The sequence below is a fragment of the Coregonus lavaretus genome (assembly GCF_964263955.1).
Source record: "Coregonus lavaretus genome assembly, chromosome: 25".
In the NCBI taxonomy this organism is placed as follows: domain Eukaryota; kingdom Metazoa; phylum Chordata; class Actinopteri; order Salmoniformes; family Salmonidae; genus Coregonus; species Coregonus lavaretus.
The window spans coordinates 35,118,535-35,137,495 of NC_140012.1; the positions used below are offsets into that span (position 1 = coordinate 35,118,535).

Sequence of the window (18,961 nt, forward strand, 5' to 3'; positions counted from 1 at the left end):
TCCAGAATTGTGTACAGATCCTTGCGACATGGGGCTGTGCATTATCATGCTGAAACATGAGGTGATGGTGGCGGATGAATGGCACGACAATGGGCCTCAGGATCTCGTCACAGTATCACTGTGCATTCAAATTGCCATCGATAAAATGCATTTGTGTTCGTTGTCCGTAGCTTATGCCTGCCCATACCATAACCCCACCGCCACAATGGGGGACTCACAACGTTGACATCAGCAAACCGCTCGCCCACACGACGCCATACACGTGGTCTGCAGTTGTGAGGCCGGTTGGACAAATTCTCTAAAACCACGTCGGCTTATGGTAGAGAAATGAACATTAAATTATCTGGCAACAGCTCTGGTGGACATTCCTGCAGTCAGCATGCCAATTGCACGCTCCCTCAGAACTTGAGACATCTATGACATTGTGTTGTGTTACAAAACCGCGCATTTTAAAGTGGCCTTTTATTGTCCCCAGCACAAGGTGCAACTGTGTAATGATCATGCTGTTTAATCAGCTTCTTGATATGCCACACCTGTCAGGTGGATGGATAATCTTGGCAAAGGAGAAATGCTCACTAATCAAATTTGTGTGCAAAATTTGAGATAAATAAGCTTTTTGTGTGTATGGAATGTTTCTGGGATCTTATATTTCAGCTCATGAAACATGGGACCAACACTTTACATGTTGCGCTTATATTTGTTTTCGGTGTAGTTTCTTGCAATAGCCCTCTTTGACTTTAAAGAATATTTATCTCTAAAGTGTGATTCCTAAAATATGTGTCTGGAGATGACTTGAACTCTGTCAGATTTGTCTAAAATCCTAAATGAATCAGGAATGAGCAGGGTCAGCTATACCATAAGGACCCCTTATTCATGTCCTCGTTATATGTAGTGCAACAAGACCACTCATGGTCTGGAAAGTTCTATACTTTTGATAGTTTTAAACAAACAATATTGGAATTACCATGGTCACAAACATAAACTGTCAACTCCATCTGCCTGATAGAATATGAATTTTGGTTGAAATATATTACATTTAATTAGGTTTTAGAGTCTAAATTGCTACTGGTTGCATACCACTTCAATGATTTTTTGGGATAAAAGCAGACGCAGACGCTTTTATCCAGAGCGACTTACAGTCATGCGTGCATAAATTTTTGTGTATGGGTGGTCCCGGGGATCGAACCCTCTACCCTGGTGTTACAAGCGCTGTGCTCTACCAGCTGAGCTACAGAGGACCCAAACGCCAACTTAATTCCGTCAGTGCTGAAAGAGCTGATTGAATGGTTATGTTTTTATTAGGGATTTTCGAGTGAATCATTAATCATATTTTACAAATGTTTCTATTGAACTTTTATTTTTAATGTCAAAATTATTTATGTTTTGAGTATCTGTTGTCAGCTCTGTCGCTGATTGCTAACCCCCTTAAGATCATATTTTTTGTCAATATTCTGGGAAAAAATATTTTAATCACTGCAACATATGCTTAAACAATTGAAGTATTTGCTGTTTAAGACCTAAGGGATACTGTTTGCTTTATAACCCAAAAGAGTCTAAGCCCTGTCTAAGACGGGGGAGCTATATGGAATTTTTTTAAGAAGGTCATACCGAGGATAATTTGGCGATTTTGAATTTTAAGACCCCTTGAAGTATAAATAAAGTACATGTAAAAATAATTTGATAAAAATTCATCCCCCTTGGCGTTTTTCCTATTTTGTTACATTACAACCTGTAATTTAAATTGTTTTTTATTTGGATTTAATGTAATGGACATACACAAAATAGTCCAAATTGGTGAAGTGAAATGAAAAAAAAAAATAATAATAATAATAATTAATAACGGAAAAGTGGTGCGCGCATATGTATTCACCCCCTTTGCTATTAAGCCCCTAAATAAGATCTGGTGCAACCAATTACCTTCAGAAGTAACATAATTAGTTAAATAAAGTCCACCTGTGTGCAATCTAAGTGTCACATGAGCTGTCACATGATCTCAGTATATATACACCTGTTCTGAAAGGCCCCAGAGTCCTTAAGCAAGGGGCACCACCAAGCAAGCGGCACCATGAAGACCAAGGAGCTCTCCAAACAGGTCAGGGACAAAGTTGTGGAGAAGTACAGATCAGGGTTGGGTTATAAATAAATATCTGAAACTTTGAACATCCCACATAGCACCATTAAATCCATTATAAAAAAATTGAAAGAATATGGCACCACAACCAACCTGCCAAGAGAGGGCCGCCCACCAAAACACACGGACCAGGCAAGGAGGGCATTAATCAGAGCGGCAACAAAGAGACCAAAGATAACCCTGAAGGAGCTGCAAAGCTCCACAGAGGAGATTGGAGTATCTGTCCACTTTAAGCCGTACACTCCACAGAGCTGGGCTTTACAGAAGAGTGGCCAGAAAAAAGCCATTGCTTAAAGAAAAAATAAGCAAACATGTTTGGTGTTCGCCAAAAGCCATGTGGGAGACTCTGGTCATATGAGACTAAAATTGAGCTTTTTGGCCATCAAGGAAAATGCTATGTCTGGCGCAAACCCAACACCTCTCATCACACCGAGAACACCATTCCCACAGTGAAGCATGGTGGTGGCAGCATCATGCTGTGGGGATGTTATTCATCGGCAGGGACTGGGAAACTGGTCAGAATTGAAGGAATGATGGATGGCGCTAAATACAGGGAAATTCGTGAGGGAAACCTTTTTCAGTCTTCCAGAGATTTGAGACTGGGACGGAGGTTGACCTTCCAGCAGGACATTGACCCTAAGCGTACTGCTAAAGCAACACTCGAGTGGTTTAAGGGGAAACATTTAAATGTCTTGGAATGGCCTAGTCAAAGCCCAGACCTCAATACAATTGAGAATCTGTGGTATGACTTAAAGATTGCTGTACACCAGTGGAACCCATCCAACTTGAAGGAGCTGGAGCAGTTTTGCCTTGAAGAATGGGCAAAAATCCCAGTGGCTAGATGTGCCAATCTTATAGAGACATATCCCAAGAGACTTGCAGCTGTAATTGCTGCAAAAGGTGGCTCTACAAAGTATTGACTTTGGGGGGGTGAATAGTTATGCACGCTCAAGTTTTCTGTTTTTTTGTCTTATTTCTTGTTTGTTTTATAATAAAATGTATTTTGCATCTTCAAAGTGGTAGGCATGTTGTGTAAATTAAATGATACAAACCCCCAAAAAATCATTTTAATTCCAGGTTGTAAGGCAACAAAATAGAAAAATGCCAAGGGGGGTGAATACTTTCGCAAGCCACTGTATCTGAGAGATATAAGAAAGATCAGGAAACATTTGTAAAACTATTTTTTTTTTGGACAGATATTAAACACCTTATTTTTGCCATTAAATAGTCTCCATATATACAGTTGGAAGTCGGAAGCTTACATACACATTAGCCAAATACATTTAAACTCAGTTTTTCACAATTCTTGACATTTACTCCTAGTAAAAATTCCCTGTCTTAGGTCAGTTAGGATCACCACTTTATTTTAAGAATGTGAAATGTCAGAATAATAGTAGAGAGAATGATTTATTTCAGCTTTTATTTATTTCATCACATTCCCAGTGGGTCAGAAGTTTACATACACTCAATTAGTATTTGGTAGCATTGCCTTTAAATTGTTTAACTTGGGTCAAACGTTTCAGGTAGCCTTCCACAAGCTTCCCACAATAAGTTGGGTGAATTTTGGCTCATTCCTCCTGACAGACCTGGTGTAACTGAGTCAGGTTTTGTAGGCCTCCTGGCTCGCACACGCTTTTTCAGTTCTGCCCACACATTTTCTATAGGATTGAGGTCAGGGCTTTGTGATGGCCACTCCAATACCTTGACTTTGTTGTCCTTAAGCCATTTTGCCTCAACTTTGGAAGTATGCTTGGGGTCATTGTTCATTTGGAAGACCCATTTGCGACCAAGCTTTAACTTCCTGACTGATGTCTTGAGATGTTGCTTCAATATATCCACGCAATTTTCCTTCCTCATGATGCCATCTGTTTTGTGAATTGCACCAGTCCCTTCTGCAGCAAAGCACCCCCACAGCATGTTGCTGCCACCCCCGGGCTTCACGGTTGGGATGGTGTTCTTCGGCTTGCAACCATCCCCCTTTTTACTCCAAACATAACGATGGTCATTATGGCCAAACAGTTCTGTTTCTGTTTCATCAGACCAGAGGACATTTCTCCAAAAAGTACAATCTTTGTCCCCATGTGCAGTTGCAAACCGTAGTCTGGGTTTTTTATGGCTGTTTTGGAGCAGTGGCTTCTTTCTTGCTGAGCAGCCTTTCAGGTTATGTCGATATAGGACTCGTCTTACTGTGGATATAGAAACGTTTGTACCTGTTTCCTCCAGCATCTTCACAAGGTCCTTTGCTGTTGTTCTGGGATTGATTTGCACTTTTCACACCAAAATACGTTCATCTCTAGGAGACAGAACGCGTCTCCTTCCTGAGCGGTATGACGGCTGCGTGGTCCCATGGTGTTTATACTTGCGTACTATTGTTTGTACAGATGAACGTGGTATCTTCAGGCGTTTGGAAATTGCTCCCAAGGATGAACCAGACTTGTGGAGGTCTACACATTTTATTTCTGAGGTCTTTGCTGATTTCTTTTCATTTTCCCATGATGTCAAGCAAAGAGGCACTGAATTTGAAGGTAGGCCTTGAAATACATCCACAGGTACACCTCCAATTGACTCAAATGATGTCAATTAGCCTATCAGAAGCTTCTAAAGCCATGACATAATTTTCTGGAATTTTCCAAGCTGTTTTAAAAGAACAGTCAACTTAGTGTATGTAAACTTCTGACCCACTGGAATTGTGATACAGTGAATTATAAGTGAAATAATCTGTCTGGGGGGGGGGGGGGTTGACTGACTCAATGGGTCAATGAATTCAACACAATACATTTACATTTTAGTCATTTAGCAGACGCTCTTACCACGTGCGATTTACAGGCGCAATTAGGGTTAAGTGCCTTGCTCAAGGTCATGCGCTTAACCGCTACCACTACTATGGAAAATGACTGGTCGTCCGTTTTCAGTGGTGGAAAAGTACCCAATTGTCATACTTAAAAAATAATAATATGTTTATTATTTTCCAATAAAAAATACATTAAAAAAAGACAGAAATACAAACATTGACATTCATTGTACTGTTGAATGGGATGGCAAATTTAGAGGACAAAACAAAACTTAACTCACACATTCAAAAATAAATAAACAAAATAAAGAATTCCTATTAGGTGGTAGATATTATAAGAAGACAGCATATAATCATTACAAGCAGTGTAGTTAAGGCAAAAATAAATATTGATTTATCCAGTATTGGCTGCCATATTTTGTAAAACATTGGACTTCTATTGGAGGTATTGTATCAAATTTTTTCCATATGCATTACATTCCCTAAATCCCATAACCACATTTCAAAGGTAGGTACAGTCTCCAATTTCCCAATTGTCATACTCAAGTAAAAGTGAAAGTCTTGAGTAAACATATATGGTTTTAAATATACTTAAGTATCAAAAGAAAATGTAATTGCTAAAATATACTTAAGTATCAAAAGTAAAAGTAAAAGTACGAATAATAAAACATTCCTTATAATAAGCAAACCAAACGGCACAATTGTCTTGTTTTTTTGATTTACGGTTAGCCTGGGGCACACTCCAACACTCAGACATTATTTACAAACAAAGCATTTGTGTTTACTGAGTCTTCCAGATCAGAGGCAGTAGGGATGACCAGGGATGTTCTCTTGATAAGTGTTTGAATTGAACCATTTTCTGTCCTGCTAAGCATTCAAAATGTAACAAGTACTTTTGGGTGTCAGGGAAAATATATGGAGTAAAAAGTACATTATTTTCTTTAGGAATGTAGTGAAGTAAAAGTAAAATTTTTCAAAAATATAAATAGTAAAGTAAAGTACAGATACCCCAAAAATCTACTTAAGTAGTACTTTAAAGTATTCTTACTTTAGTACTTTACACCAGTGTCCGTTCTAAACAAAATGGTTGCAATGCAGGATGGATAACGTTCTTGTCACTTGCAAGCTATCTAGCTAGCCAACTTCAGCAAACTTCGTCACACACTAGCCAGCATCCCACTGTTATTCTTCTAATATAGCCTGAATAGGAGTCAGAGGAGAGCTAGGCTCCACTGGTAGGAGTCCAACTAGGGACAGTTTCCTGGACACAGATTAAGTCTAGTCTGGACTCAAAACCTAGTTCAATGGAGATTCTCCATTGAGCATAGTTTTTAGTCCAGGACTAGGCTAAATCTGTGTCCAGGAAATCAGCTCCTATTGTTACACAGCTCTGTTATTCATTTTGCTGGTTCTGCTCTTCTCCAAATATGTTAATATTGTTTTTCCAAAAAATGTAATGTTTGCAATCATCTTCCTAACGCTCCCAGGGTTGATGACACAGGGTGGCCAGGCACACACACACACACGCACCCACCCACCCACCAGGCAGTCTGTTGCACCAAGCAGTCTGTTGTTTGGTTCTGGTCCACTGATTGAAATATGAGGGCTTTTTTAAATATAATTGTTTATCCTAATCTTAGTTTATGGTAATCTTTTATTCTAATGAGAACCAGGCAGGCCCAACCTGGATTGTGAAGAGAAAATGAACAAAAGGCACAATATTAACATTGCTGGGTTCAAATACTGTTTGAAATAATGTGAAATACTTCAGCTGGGCTTGATTGAGCTTGTGTGTTTCAATGGAACCAATATATTTTTTTCTCCAAAAGTGCAAACCCTGCCCACCGTTGTACTGTACTCCAGGAAGGTTGAAGCTGAACGCTGAACTTATTTTAAGAGATTTCAAATAGTATTTGAGCCCAGGTCTGAAAGTGAACTTTGCTGAATCCAAGTATCCTAAGTACTAAGTTCTTAGTAATGTTGCCTGGCAGGCGAAGTAGGAACATTAAGGGGAATAAAAATAAAAAAAACGAATAAAAAGAACGCAGGCAGTAAAGAAGCAGGTGGTCGGTTTGGAAAGGATAAACACATGCATGCACACACACACACCCAAGGTGTTTGGTTCTCACACACAGGATGAGACCATTTGAATTAGCGTTCCTTTTTATTCTGACCTTTACATTAATAGATCCTCTGTGTCCCAAATGGCACCCTGTTCCCTATATAGTGCACTACTTTTGACCAGAGTAGTGCACTATGTAGTGAATAGAGTGCCATTTGGGACTCTGTTTAGGCTTTTCAGCACCAAGGGTAATATTCCCTGCATGTTGTTTAAATGTAACTGTTGTGTAGATCTACCAGCAAACACACACACACACACAATCTCTCTCTCTCTCCCACTGGCACCGCAGCTACCACTGAAAATTCAACGTTTCTGTACTGTGGCTTCTCCTACAGTGTGGGAAAAAAGGATTGCCCACTGACAAAGAAATGATCAGTCTATAATTTTAATGGTAGGTTTATTTGAACAGTGAGAGACAGAATAACAACAAAAAAATCCAGAAAAACGCATGTCAAAAATGTTATAAATTGATTTGCATTTTAATGAGGGAAATAAGTATTTGACCCCCTCTCAATCAGAAAGATTTCTGGCTCCCAGGTGTCTTTTATACAGGTAACGAGCTGAGATTAGGAGCACACTCTTAAAGGGAGTGCTCCTAATCTCAGTTTGTTACCTGTATAAAAGACACCTGTCCACAGAAGCAATCAATCAATCAGATTCCAAACTCTCCACCATGGCCGAGACCAAAGAGCTCTCCAAGGATGTCAGGGACAAGATTGTAGACCTACACAAGGCTGGAATGGGCTACAAGACCATTGCCAAGCAGCTTGGTGAGAAGGTGACAACAGTTGGTGCGATTATTCGCAAATGGAAGAAACACAAAATAACTGTCAATCTCCCTCAGCCTGGGGCTCCATGCAAGAGCTCACCTCATGGAGTTGCAATGATCATGAGAACGGTGAGGAATCAGCCCAGAACTACACGGGAGGATCTTGTCAATGATCTCAAGGCAGCTGGGACCATAGTCACCAAGAAAACAATTGGTAACACACTACGCCGTGAAGGACTGAAATCCTGCAGCGCCCGCAAGGTCCCCCTGCTCAAGAAAGCACATATACAGGGCCATCTGAAGTTTGCCAATGAACATCTGACTGATTCAGAGGAGAACTGGGTGAAAGTGTTGTGGTCAGATGAGACCAAAATGGAGCTCTTTGGCATCAACTCAACATGCCGTGTTTGGAGGAGGAGGACTGCTGCCTATGACCCCAAGAACACCATCCCCACCGTCAAACATGGAGGTGGAAACATTATGCTTTGGGGGTGTTTTTCTGCTAAGGGGACAGGACAACTTCACCGCATCAAAGGGACGATGGACGGGGCCATGTACCATCAAATCTTGGGTGAGAACCTCCTTCCCTCAGCCAGGGCATTTAAAATGGGTTGTGGATGGGTATTCCAGCATGACAATGACCCAAAACACATGGCCAAGGCAACAAAGGAGTGGCTCAAGAAGAAGCAGATTAAGGTCCTGGAGTGGCCTAGCCAGTCTCCAGACCTTAATCCCATAGAAAATCTGTGGAGGGAGCTGAAGGTTCGAGTTGCCAAACGTCAGCCTCGAAACCTTAATGACTTGGAGAAGATCTGCAAAGAGGAGTGGGACAAAATCCCTCCTGAGATGTGTGCAAACCTGGTGGCCAACTACAAGAAACGTCTGACCTCTGTGATTGCCAACAAGGGTTTTGCCACCAAGTACTAAGTCATGTTTTGCAGAGGGGTCAAATACTTATTTCCCTCATTAAAATGCAAATCAATTTATAACATTTTTGACATGCGTTTTTCTTGATTTTTTTGTTGTTATTCTGTCTCTCACTGTTCAAATAAACCTACCATTAAAATTGTAGACTGATCATGTCTTTGTCAGTGGGCAAACGTACAAAATCAGCAGGGGATCAAATACTTAATTCCCTCACTGTATTTGAATAGTTGCCTCAATTGGGAGAAACTGGCTTCATAAGCCATGTAAACCACTGGACTGACCAGTGTTTATTATTACTCAGCAATCTGTTATACCTACACACGTCGTAGTGTGTGCCGTTTTGGACTCCAGTGCATTTGTAACAATGAGATAGCATCCCAGACGCAGCAAAAAACACATTCCCCATTAGTATGTGCTGAGTAACCAGTGATCTAAGATTCTGGGCCTGTAGTCAAAAGCATCTGAGAGTAGGAGTGCTGATCTAGGATCAGGTGGGTCTGCCTTATTATGCATTTTGATTTAAATGCTAAACTGATCCCAGATCAGCACTCCTATTCTGAGTTGCTTTGGGAATACAGGCCCCGAACATCACATCAGCATGCTTCACAAAAATTCCTGTTTCTGAGATGAAAGTTAATATCTAACGGTCTGTTTCTGCTTAGTTCTGAAATATATTCAACTCCACATCTGCTGGAAACCCGTACTGTTAAATCCATACTGTAATGTAGCATTATACGGTGGAACTTTTAAATAAAAGGATGAATAGAGAATAAAACTATAATTTTGGCCCAACTACTTCCTTGTTAAAAGGTAGTTGCATTACTTGACTTTCTCTTGCAGGCATGACATCATGCAGTCCAGTTTCAATAAAGGGAAGAAAGAATAAAAGAAAGCAACGAAAGACAAAAAAAGTAACTTACTTTTTACATATATTTTATCTTTACAGTGGTCTGAAAATTCAATTATGGTGGCTACAAAAACATCTTATGGGAAAATGACTAGGCTATTATTCACCTAGCTTATGAGGAGACAGTGATTGAAGTGGAATCTAGCATTAGCCATTTAGTGGCCAGATGATTTACTATGATTAGATTGTTGATTACATTGACGAGTGACTCAGAGGACCAAGGTGGATTTAGTAACGTTGTCGGCTCGGATCCAAGAGGACCTGACCTTCCTATCCATGTCTGGGTTAGTCATCAGCAGCATGCCGCATTGTCATCACTCACACACCCACACACACACCCACACGCTAAATTGTCATCACTCAGAGAACGCTGGGTCGGGAAAATGTGTTGGATCAAACTCAGTTTCCTCCTCATCCTCCTCCTCTTCCTCCTCCTCCTCTACCGCTTCCTCCTCCTCCTCTGTGCTGTCACTGCTCAGTCATAATATTATCTCCACACACTTCAACTACCTCAACTAGCCGGTGCCCCCGCACATTGACTCTGCACCGGTACCCCCATGTATATATAGCCACCCTACTGTTATTTTATTTTACTTCTGCTCTTTTTTTACTCTGTAGCTCAGCTGGTAGAGCACGGCGCTTGTAACGCCAAGGTAGTGGGTTCGATACCCGGGACCACCCATACACAAACATGTATGCACGCATGACTGTAAGTCGCTTTGGATAAAAAGCGTCTGCTAAATGGCTTATTATTATTTTTTTTATTTTTTTTTTCTCAACACTTTTTTTGTTGTTGTTTTATTTTTACTTTTTTTGTTAAAAAGAAATGCACTGTTGGTTAAGGGCTGTAAGTAAGCATTTCACTGTAATGTCTGCACCTGTTGTATTCGGCGCATGTGGCCAATAAAATTTGATTTGATTTGATTTTCCTTTCCCTCCTCCTCCTCCTCCTCTTACTGCTCAGTCACAGTGACACAAAAAGCAGGAGGTCATCTGTCTGTTATCAATTAAACTGTATCTATAAAGCCCTTTTTACATCAGCAGATGTCACTAAGTGCTTATACAGAAACCCAGCCTAAAACCCCAAAGAGCAAGCAATGCAGATGTAGAAGCATGGTGGCTAGGAAAAGCTCCCTAGAAAGACAGTAACCTAGGAAGAAACCTAGAGAGGAACCAGGCTCGGAGGGGTGGCCAGTCCTTCCTGCTGTGCCAGGTGGATATTATAAGAGTACATGGCCATTAAGGCCAGATCGTTCTTCAAGATGTTCAAACGTTCATAGATGACCAGCAGGGTCAAATAATAATCACAGTGGTTATAGAGTGTGCAACAGGTCAGCACCTCAGGAGTAAATATCAGTTAGCTTTTCATAGCCGTGCATTCAGAGGTCGAGACAGTAGGTGCGGTAGAGAGAGAGAGAGGGAGAAACAGCAGGTCTGGGATAAGGTAGCACGTCTGGTGAACAGGTCAGGGTTCCATAGCCGCAGGCAGAACAGCAGAAACTGGATCCGAAGCACGACCAGGTGGACTGGGGACGGGGACAGCCAGGAGTCGTCACGCCAGGTAGTCCTGAGGCATGGTCCTAGGGCTCAGGTCCTCCGGGAAGGGGAAAGAGAGAGCGAGAGAGAGATGGGAGAATTAGAGGGAGCATACTTAAGATCACACAGGACACCAGATAAGACATGAGAAATACACCAGATAGGACGCATAGACTATTGCAGCATAGATACTGGAGACTGAGACGGGGGGGTCGGGGGACGCTGTGGCCCCGTCCGACGATACCTACGGACAGGGCCAACCAGGCAGGATATAACCCCACCCACTTTGCCAAAGCACAGCCCCCACACCACCAGATGGATATCAACAGACCACCAATTTACTACCATGAGACAAGGCTGAGTATAGCCCACAAAGATCTACCCCACCGCACGAGCCCGAGGGGCCCCAAAACTGGACAGGAAGATCACGTCATTGACTCAACCCACTCAAGTTGAGTATAGTGAAAAAAGCCTGGCAAGACGTGATGCATCCCTCCCAGGGAAGGCATGGGAGAACACCAGCAAGCCAGTGACTCAGCCCCCGTAATAGGATCAGAGGCAGATAATCCCAGTGGAGAGCGGGGAGCCGGCCAGGCAGAGACAGCAAGGGTGGTTCGTCACTCCAGTACCTTGCTGTTCACCTAGGGCTGTTACGGTGAACGTATTACCGTCACACCGGCGGTCACGAGTCATGAAGGCAGTCAAATTCCACGTGACCGTTTAGTCACAGTAATTAGGCTTCTCCAAGCTCTGATGCTGCTGATGGTCATTAGTAGCCTACCAAACTTGCTAACTGCCTGGTACTCAGCACTCTATTATCCCTCTAATCACTCTGACCTCAATGCTAATGTGATCGAAAATCTAATCAAACACTTTGTGAGAGCCCATGAGCTCATATTGCGCAATCATTTCTATAGGCGATCCAATTGCATGAGAAAACAGAGTGATGGCTTCTTTTAAAAAGAGGAGGATCCCATCAGCTTTCTATAGGCTATAGGCTAGGCCTACTGTATTTATATCTCAACTTCCCTAATATTAAGCACATTACTTGTCTTTACAGCAGGAGTATAGCCTACCTGGCTGGCATGAAAATGAACTACGGGAAAAGCGTCCTCCATTTGCTATTTAAGTGCATAGGTGACATGCCCCTATTTCGAGACAGGTGCATGATAATGGTCCATTCTAAATCAAAACAAAGTACACACATATTATTTAGTATATGTAAAGACAAGATTAAATCAATAATAGTCTGATGGGTGACAATCACTTGTGAATGATATATTATCACTTGTGAATGATGCCCAGAGTAAGGCAAGAAACAATGCATACCTTTTTCAAATCATAGTCCCACACCTCATGTAGCCTAGACCATAGGCCTATATGTCTTGATCAGGTTTAAATCACAACTAAAGTGGCCAAATAACTTATTAAAATTAAGCACATTAATCTGCTTTACAATTGGTGTAGAGCCTAACTGGCAGACATACACAGCGCGTGAAAGTTTCAAGTTTGCGGAAAATCATTTTGATAATGGTGTTTTGCCGCTAATGGAACATTTGCGCTTATAGCCTACTACCGTGTGCGCATTGCTGTGCTTATAATGTGAAGAAATAGCTAAATGTTCTGATCTGTTGCGTCAGCCTCATTGCATAAAACAGGTTTTTGATGCTAGTGGTTGTATTAATTTGGGATCTATCGCATCCCACAACTGTCCCAGACTATGTTTGGAATTTATTTCTCGCACAGAAAAGAATAGGTCAACTTTTGTACTATGGGGGATAGTAGATTGACATAGGCTAGTGCTTTTGCTGTTCGTTAGGCCTACTCATCTTGTTGGCTGACGAAAAGTAAATGTGGACAGTTCTTACAATATCTTCAATATGTGCCTCGGAATTGGATAAGGACTCGCGCAGTTGCGTCCCCGATGTCTGTCTTCACTTGTAGCCTGTGAGAAAGACCCGATCATGTGACGGAGAGCCATGTGGTGTTCGGAGCACGCAGCATGCAGGGAGAAGGGAATTACAATTATTATATTCAGCGCAATGGCCCAACGGCCACTGGCCGCAAAAGGCATGGATTTTTTTAGGGGGCATTACGGCCACACAAAGGGGATGCCGCCGGGAAATTTGAGGCATTATCAAGTGCTTGTCAAATTGGGAATGAGAGACTGATGAAGTGTGTACAGCCTGCGCAAAAAACAAAGCAGAGCTCATGCCTTTCATGCAACTTTTTTCAAATCATCATTAGAGTCGCATCATGCAGCCTTAGAATGTATTAAAAATCTAAACATATAGCCCAACGTTTGTATCACAACTAAAGTTACATAAATCACTCTAAATTAAGCATATAGGAGTACCTGTTTCTTTGTTAACCGCTCAACACAGAATAGCCGCATGTGCGCACTGAAATCGTTTGGAGAAAATATCCTTTCTATTTTATTCAGCTTTGTTCAATTGTATTCATTTTAGTCATTTAGCAGACACTCTTATCCAGAGCGACTTACAGTTAGTGAGTGCATAAATTTTTCATACTGGCCCCCCTTGGGAATCGAACCTACAACCCTGGCATTGCAAGCGCCATGCTCTACCAACTGAGCTACACAGGACCAGTATTCTTCATACTATACAATACTATAAAATAATGCCATGGAATTCTAAGAAAAGCTTGTCTGCTTAATGAGTGTAGCCCACAGCCATATGGCATAGCCAGATCAGGACCTAACATAAGGACAACTCAGAGTATGCTGTCCTGTTCTTCTGAAAACACTTCTTCATATCATGCTTCTTTAGACCTGTCTAAAATAAATAATGGATTTATTGTGAAGTTGTAAGCTATATTACATAGATTTATTAGACTTTCTAATAAGGTCTGCATCAGTGGCTTGTAGGCTATGTGTGGAAGCCAGGAGATGCTAAATGTGTTTATGTTAATGAACGGTCAATTACCGTGAGACCGGCAGTTATTTGCTTGACCATCACCGGCTGACGAAATTTTGTGACCGCCACAGCGCTACGTTCACCGTCACACCCCTGGGCCAGACTACACTCAATCATAGGACCTACTGAAGAGATGAGTTTTCAGTAAAGACTTAAAGGTTGAGACCGAGTCTGCGTCTCTCACATGGATAGGAAGACCATTCCATAAAAATTGAGCTCTGTAGGAAAAAGCCCTGCCTCCAGCTGTTTGCTTAGAAATTGTAGGAACAATAAGGAGGACTGCGTCTTGTGACCATAGCGTACATGTAGGTATGTACCAGTGGAGGCTGGTTGGAGGAGCTATAGGAGGACGGTCTTATTGTAATGGCTGGAATGGAATCAAATTACTAAAATGTAAATGTAAATAGAATCGTACCAAACACATTAACACACATGGAAACGTTTGACTTCGTTCCATTGGTTCCATTCCAGCCATTACAATGAGCCTTCCTCCTATAGCTCCTCCCACCAGTCTCCTCTGGCATGTAAGGCAGGACCAAATCGAAGAGATAGGTAGGAGGAAAGTCCATGTAATGCTTTGTAGGTTAGCAGTAAAACCTTGAAATCAGCCCTAGCCTTAACAGGAAGCTAGCTCTGGAGTAATGTGATAAAATTTTTGGGTTCTAGTCCAGATTCTAGCAGCCATATTTAGCTCTAGCTGAAGTTTAATTAGTGCTTTATCCAGGTAGCCGGAGAGTAGAGCATTGCAGTAGTCTAATCTAGAAGTGAAAAAAGGTTTCTGATTTTTGCAGTGTTGCGAAGATTGAAGAAAGCTGCTCTTTAAATGTTTTTGACATGTTCGTCAAAGAGAAATCAGGGTCCAGACTAACGCTGAGGTCCTTCCCAGTTTTATTTGAGGCTACTGTACAACCATCGAGATAAATTGTCAGATCAAACAGCAGATCTCTTTGTTTCTTGCGACCTAGAACTAGCATTTTTGTTTTGTCTGAGTTTAAAAGTAAAACATTTGCCGCCATCCACGTCCTTGTGTCTGAAACACAGGCTTCCAGGGCAGGTAATTTTGGGGCTTCACCATGTTTCATCATCAGTGTGAGTGTGATTGTAGGTAGCCTAGCGGTTAAGAGCGTTGGGCCAGTAACTGAAAGGTCACTGGTTCAAATCTTTGAGCCGGCAAGGTGGAAAAATCTGTCACTCGTTTGGCTGGAGATGAAAACTGGGTGGTTCATAACCTTTGACTTTGTAAAACCATCTTGTTTTGTTTTAGCAACAAAGCTTCACTACGGCAGCAGAGCTAGTGTCTGTCAGCCTGTCTGTCTGGCTCACTGTCTGTTAATCTGTCTGCCTGTCTCTGTCTCTCTATCTGTATGTCTGTCCATCTGTCTGTATATTAACATTACCATTAACATTGACATTCACCTATTAGTTGTTTACACAATGTAAAATAAGGTGTTCACCCACACCACCAACAACATCTGTTATGGGCCCCTATGAGGACACCAATCATTAGGTTTTACTTATTTTTTGGTCTGATGAGATTAGCATGTGAAAGTCCAGGACATTCACACACACACAACATCCAACATTGTCCATTAGCAGAGAGCAAGGCTCAACTCAGTTCATTAGCCTGTCCTGCAGTAGAATGATAAAATCATTACACGCTGTTGCAACTAAATGAATGAGCATAGCAGTCCTTTCAGGAGAGGAGAGGAGGGGAGGGAGGGAACAGGTCACCATCCATCCGCTCTTGTCTGTTTCTTGTGTTTCGTTGGGTCGATAACTGTTTCCTCGCTTCCCTGTCTCACTGTCCTCCTGTGGTACATAATATGAATACACTGAGTATACAAAACATTACGAACACCTGCTCTTTCCATGACATAGACTGACCAGGTGAATCCAGGTGAAAGCTATGATCCCTTATTGATGTCATTTGTTAAATCCACTTCAATCAGTGTAGATGAAGGGGAGGAGACAGGTTAAATATGGATGTTTAAGCCTTGAGACAATTGAGACATGGATTGTGTGTGTGCCATTCAGATGGTGAATGGGCAAGACAAAAGATTAAAGTGCCTTTGAACGGGGTATGGTAGTAGGTGCCAGGCACACCGGTTTGTGTCAAGAACTGCAACGCTGCTGGGTTTTTCACATTCAACATTTTCCTGTGTGTTTTAAGAATGGTCCACCATCCAAAGGACATCCAGCCAACTTGACACAACTGTGGGAAGCATTGGAGTCAATATGGGCCAGTATCCCTGTGGAACCATGCCCCGATGAATTGAGGCTGTTCTGAGGACAACGTGTTCCTAATGTTTGGTATACTCTCTGACATTGCTTGTTCTGATATTTCTGAATTTTTCTGGATTATGTGTGTATAGTTCTTTATTTTATGTGTATTGCTAGGTATTACTGCACTGATGGAGCTGGAAATACAAGCATTTCACTGCATCAGCGATAACATCTATAAATCTGTGTACGCGACCAATACATTTTTATTTGGAACTGTAACTCATTGGGCACCACTCCCATGTTGACACCTGGGAACCCTGTTTTGTTTTGTGCTGAAAGGAGCTTGCTCTGGGGTGGGGTGACACTTTGCTGCTAGACTAGGCTAGTTCCTAGTGATATGTGATACTGCTTCTCTTTCTCTCTCAGCAGAGATCTCAATGGTGAGATGTTTGACATTCTGCATTCTCGTAAATCAGTATGTTTGTGTGTGTGCTGAACAAGGCATTTTTGCAACTAGTGGAAATATCTTGCATCCTGGGTAATCACACACACAAACACAACCACCCAACATGAACCACTGTGGATACCAGGACTGAGGCCGATGTTTGCACATGTATTGTGAAATCTGTTGTAAAATGTATTTAATGTTTAAAATGTGTATTATAATGTATATTACTGCCTTAATTGTTGCTGGACCCCAGGAAGAGTAATGGGGATCCAGAATAAATACAAATACAACACACCTAAATAAATCTAAGCAGAATCATGAAATGTCAGTACTGAATTGCCCTTTCAAACAGAGCAGCAATAGTAGTTTTCATTGGCATTCATTAAATCTCCCACTGTTTTCTCTCCATAGGTGTGTGCGGCGGTACGAGAACCACTTGAACCGCTGTCATCCCTGCACCGCAGCCTTTTCACCCTGTGGACGATTCATCGCTTCTGGCTCTGAAGACAACTGTGTGAGTGGTGGTTCCTTCCTACTTGTCCTCCTTCTCCTCTTCCTCCTCCCTATTCTCCTCTTCCTCCCCCTTTTCTTCCTCTTCCTCCCCCTCCTCCTCTTCCTCCTCCTCCTCTGTCGTCTTCTTCCTCCTCCTCCTTCTCCTCCTCCTCCTTCCTCCCCTCCCTCTTTCCTCATCATCCTCCTTACTATGGAAAAATGTGACATGGGATGGAAGTTAAAAGGTTGGGGTTGAAATTCAGGTAGAGAGTCAGAGGTTAATGTAACTGGATTTCACAGGCATCCTCCCCTCCCCTGCACTAACCGTTTCTGACACCATCTAAAATACCTTCAATAGCTGTAATAAGTCTGAAATACCTTCACCTAGAGTTGTTTAATGTTAAAGTGACACATGACACATCAGGAAATGTCATGGAAAGCATCTCTGATATAGTGTCAATGGCCACCAGCCCTGGTCTGCACTAACCGCTCTAATATGTTGTAATAGCTGTAATACGTCTTAAATACCTTCAACTGTAGTCTGTACTGTATGGTGGCACAGGCCATCACCCTACGTTGTGATAGCTGTAGTAAGTCATGCACTGTAAAGGGGTTGCAATGAATTTGACAGTAACTTAAAGGGAGCAATGTGACAAGTAAAATTCTGTATTTCATATTACAGTACACCTACAGCTTTCTATTACAGTAGGTGCAGTTGTTTTATGTTACAGTGACACATGATACATAATAATTTTATGGAAATATTTTTCCTGTGTTCCACAGAGAATAAGAAGCACTACCATTTTACACAACCTTAAAGACATGCTCTGGAACTTTGGCGACTACTAAGTACCTTTGGGCTGGATGTGTCATTGTGTAGTTAATGCATGCATAATCTATGAGCAGAATTACTGTCTTACCTCAATTAGCCACGAAATCCCTTCCATCAAAGTTTTTCTGGAAGCTGTGCTGTGCCATTTCCCCTACATTTCCTCCCATGTGGGCCAGCCCCCTAGCAATTTGAGTTCTAGCCAATGATATTCAGCCCCTCAATATTTGAGTGACAGCTATCAAGATGCACACACATCAGCAGAGCGAGAGCGAGCAATGACGTGGTGCAAATACAGTTGAAGTCGGAAGTTTACATACACTTAGGTTGGAGTCATTAAAACTTGTTTTTCAACCACTCCACAAATTTCTTCTTAACAAACTATAGTTTCGGCAAGTCGGTTAGGACATCTACTTTGTGCATGACACAAGTAATTTTTCCAACAATTGTTTACAGACAGATTATTTCACTTATAATTCACTGTATCACAATTCCAGTGGGTCAGAAGTTTACTGTGCCTTTAAACAGCTTGGAAAATTCCAGAAAATGTTCCTGTGGATGTATTTCAAGGCCTACCTTCAAACTCAGTGCATCTTTGCTTGACATCATGGTAAAATCAAAAGAAATCAGCCAAGACCTCAGAAAAAAAATTGTACGCCTCCACAAGTCTGGTTCATCATTGGGAGCAATTTCCAAACGCCTGAAGGTAACGTTCATCTGTACAAACAATAGTACACAAGTATAAACACCATGGGACCACGCAGCCGTCATACCGCTCAGGAAGGAGACGCGTTCTGTCTCCTAGAGATGAACGTACTTTGGTGCGAAAAGTGCAAATCAATCCCAGAAC

General features: G+C 41.8%; 1 protein-coding gene across 1 annotated transcript in view; it reads left to right on the forward strand.

Annotated features, from left to right (window-relative positions):
- Window positions 1-18,961, forward strand: part of wdr27 (WD repeat domain 27) — a gene marked incomplete at its 5' end in the record, with an annotated part of 155,598 nt that overhangs the window by 57,833 nt on the left and 78,804 nt on the right. Inside the window, one exon of the mRNA XM_084141529.1 lies at window positions 17,202-17,304. Within this exon, the coding sequence (XP_083997655.1) occupies window positions 17,202-17,304 (103 nt within the window). The remainder of the gene's footprint in view (window positions 1-17,201; window positions 17,305-18,961) is intronic.